A 3,800-nucleotide genomic window follows, 5' to 3' on the forward strand; every position below is an offset into this window, starting at 1 on the left:
GGCATGCGCTCAACTGGCAATGCCTCCAACCAACCGAGCTAGCAACTGTTTGGTACATTTTGATTATGGGCTTGACTTAAAGGGATTTTCTTAACTAGTGATAACTTTTTAGCCCATTACATTAGGCACTTACTAGTTACCAGTTAACAAGAATAATTGCTGCTTAGTTTAGAATCTTATTTGTCATTACTGTGAGCTAAAAGTTTTTGTTTAATTAGAATTATTAGACGATCCATATCTAATACCTCACATTTAATATAAATGGAATAAAAACTCACAATAAGAAAAAGAAGGATAGATTTTGATGGAAACATATAAGATTTACAATGTCCAACAATGACTACAAGGGGAGATGGAGAGATCCAAATTTAAATCAGACTCCTCGTCCCTTAAACACCCAGAGCATTCCTTAACATTCGCCCTAGAGGATGAGAATGCTTCACTAATTTCACTTGCAGACAAAGCATTATAACTTGCTTGCATCGATGGACGTAAAGAGAGTGACAGTGAGAGGGTGCAATCACCAGCTTCTTCATCCTCAGTGACATGATCATCTCTATCACTAGATTGATACATTAGAGACTGGAAACTGTTTTCAGTGTTCTCCATTTTGTGATTCCTTGTGAATGAAAGCTGTTGTTGATCATCTAGTCTGGAAATCTACCAAGAAAAAACATAAAATCATAAATAAAAGAAGGTGAAGAGCTTTCACTAATTACACAGTTGACAGACATGGGTGCATTGTGACTTGAGAGAGAAACCTGTGGCATATGAGTCCTGTTTATGGGTTTAAAACTCGGTTCAGAATGGGCAAAATCGGCCGATACTAATTACTGATTTGGACTAAACCAATTCTACACATATGAGTCCGACTGAACTAGGCCGAGTCAAGGTGATTCCAGCCGATTCTTTCTTACATAATTGGATCTATTAAGGGGTTTTGGGACTATTCGAATCAGAATCAATACAAACCCATCTGGGTATCTGAAACTGAGTATATAAACCTTGGACTCATTCAAGACCATCAAATGTTTAAAAAGGGCGTACCCAGTTCATGAGGCTCCTGCCACTACAGGGTATCAATTCGCTCTCCTCCAGCCGTGGCTGGAGGTCGAGGATCCAGCCCAACAAAAACAAGGGGGTCTGGTCATGTCACAGGTGCCCACCTGTGCAATGACCAAACCCTGCTTGTTTTTGCTGGGCTGGATTGCGGGAGGAGAGCCAGGTCCACAGGGTATGGGATGAGGGTCATAATATACACAGCCTTACCCTTTCTTTCACCGAGAGACTATTTCTAGACTCGAACACATGACCACTTAGTCACAATGGAGCAACCTAATCATTGTACATTCAAGACCATCGATCAAGTGTACCAGACAAAAAAAATCTTCTCAAGAACTAAAACATTTGGAAGAAAATTTTCCAAAACAGAATCTCACTGTAAAACTATAAAACAAAGGGTGGAAAAATTCTTTCCCTGCTTCTTCTCTTACATAAATTACCAAATTTAAGAAGTAAATCAAATTAAAATAAGAACAGAAGTAAGATGGAAGAAGGAATATTCCAAATCTGAATCATTGGAACACAAGTAGGATGGTTGAAATCTGTTCTTTCCCACTACAGACATGTTTTTTAAGGAAAAAAAATGTTCAAACGAAGGTGCCAAAGATTCTATAATCCAAAGGTTTTATCATTTAAACAGGTTCATTACCTCTGGATAAAATGGTAAAACCCAAATCTTTCCCTGGATTATAAGAAAGATGGAGGAAAAAGAAAAAGAACCCAGTTTGGTCAGGACCAAGAAAGTCTCATTGTTCATGAGAACTTTCCGTAATGCCATCAACAAAACCAAGACAACCCACTTCCAAACAAAAAGAAAGGTAGCAGCAGGCCAAAAGATAACGAAAGTAGGGTATAAGTAAGAAGACCAAAAAGGCAAAAAAACAAAACCACAGCACAGAGAGACTCAGAGAAAGAGAGAGGGAGAGATTGTACCTTGAAGAGCTCAGATTCTTCGATTGCGTATCCGAAAGCATTGAGGTTGTAAAGGTGATGTGGTGGTATAGAGAAGGTTGAGGAAGTAGCCTCTGCCTCCTGCTGTTGCTGTTGCTGCTGCTGCCATCTGAAACTCTCCTTTATTATTCCTCCACCTTTCTCAGCCATGTTTTGCAGATAATCATGAAAATAGTACGGGGAGGTGACCCTGTCACATATTCTTTGAGAGCATTTCATGTTTTTGGTGATGGAACTCGTCCTCTCTATTCTAGCCCTGAAAGAGATTACCAAGAAGGGTTTTAAAAACAAAAAAACGAAAAAAAAAAAAAAGGAAGAAAACTGTAAAGAAAAAGTGCAATGGGAAATCCACAATCCTTTTTTGTTCTGTTTGCTTTATGCTTACCTTTTAGGAGGGAGAGGGGTATAGATGAACTGATCAGAATCTTGAGAATCCTTCATGGGATAAGAAGAAGGAAGGAAACCCACATCATTCCTCTCATCATCATCAATACTACATCCATGATCATCAAAAGAGTGTTTCCTTTGATTGTCTGTTACATATTTTGAGTCACACAGAAAAGAACATGAAAACAAATGAGTTAGGTTTCTCAGGTGAAAAGAGCAAATGGGCCTAACTTTTGACAATCTTTGGTGTGAACCAGCTAATTGAGGGTTGGGGGTTGGTGAGTTTTCAGAAGCAACAACAGCACAAGAAGGAGGTGGTTAAAAAAACAAAACATGGGTTTTTCTTTTGTTCAGTTGTAAACCATTAACAGCTTTAGTAGAAAGAAAAATAATAAATGAGGAAGGAAAGCAACTTAGGTTAACTCTTTTCCAAAAAAGACCAATAAAGTTGTTTGTTTACTAAGTTGTTTCTGAACTTGAATAAGCACTAATTGTGGAAATTGAAATAGGAAAGTGCATTAACTATAAATAAGAAAAATAATTGAAGGATGAAGAAAATAATGAGAAAAATAAGAAAACAAGAAGAAGAGCTATCAGCTATGGAGGAGAAGGGGAAAAAAATCTCTTCTTCCAAATTATGATCAGCACATACCTTGTCTGTTCAGATCATTTTTCATGCTTCTATACATCTGATACAAAGCATCAAGAGCCCAAAATCAATATTAAAAACAAAAACAAAAACAAAAACAAAAAATCATAAAATTTGGAATTTTGACAATATATACAAGAAGAAGAAGAAGAAAACTCCACCTGAAGATGGCTTTTAACGTGTGAAATTTTAAGCCCCCGGATATCCATCATCTGAAGAACCATCTTTGGGGTAGCTTCTACAGAGAAGAAACCAGATTTAAAAAATGAGAGAGAAAGAGAGAGAGAGAGAGAACAGTTAAAAAAAAGGGGAAAAAGGGAAAGAAGGAGAAGATGGGACTCATTGGTACTTACTGTCTTGTCCTCCAAGCCTTTCAATTGCATGAACAAAACATCGATGAAGATCAGGAGTCCATCTCAGACGAGGCACCTTAGATCTTACATACTGTCTCACTGCTCCATTTCTTCCACAACTCCCCATTTTCCTCTCTCCTTCTCTAATGATTTCCGCAACTAAGAACCTTCAACCACAAACCCAAAAACTTCACTTCAAAACCCAAACAATTTTAATTTCTACAGACCCTTTTACTATTTGGTTCCCACGATAGAAACCCAGAAGTTATTTTTTTAATCTATGGGTTCTTTAGCTTTTTCTTTTTTTCTTCCAACTTTTAATGAGCTGGGTCCCCTCAATTGAACCTCAAAAACTCGAAGTTTAAGCTTCTGTGTATTCCTTCTTTCTTTTAATGAGT

The 3,800-nt window shown here is 37.5% G+C and overlaps 1 protein-coding gene across 1 annotated transcript; it reads right to left on the reverse strand.

Annotated features, from left to right (window-relative positions):
• Positions 1 to 278: 278 nt before the first annotated feature.
• Positions 279 to 3,587, reverse strand: LOC122664971 (myb family transcription factor MOF1-like). Its single transcript, XM_043861017.1, has 7 exons — positions 3,403 to 3,587; positions 3,211 to 3,287; positions 3,053 to 3,089; positions 2,399 to 2,546; positions 1,996 to 2,269; positions 439 to 660; positions 279 to 378 (listed from the first exon to the last, which is right to left on the reverse strand). Exons 1-7 carry the CDS (start codon positions 3,527 to 3,529, stop codon positions 322 to 324), a joined length of 942 nt encoding a protein of 313 aa, XP_043716952.1. The 5' UTR covers positions 3,530 to 3,587; the 3' UTR covers positions 279 to 321.
• Between the last annotated feature and the right edge of the window lie 213 nt (positions 3,588 to 3,800).

Source organism: Telopea speciosissima, chromosome 6 (assembly GCF_018873765.1).
Source record: "Telopea speciosissima isolate NSW1024214 ecotype Mountain lineage chromosome 6, Tspe_v1, whole genome shotgun sequence".
Lineage (NCBI taxonomy): Eukaryota > Viridiplantae > Streptophyta > Magnoliopsida > Proteales > Proteaceae > Telopea > Telopea speciosissima.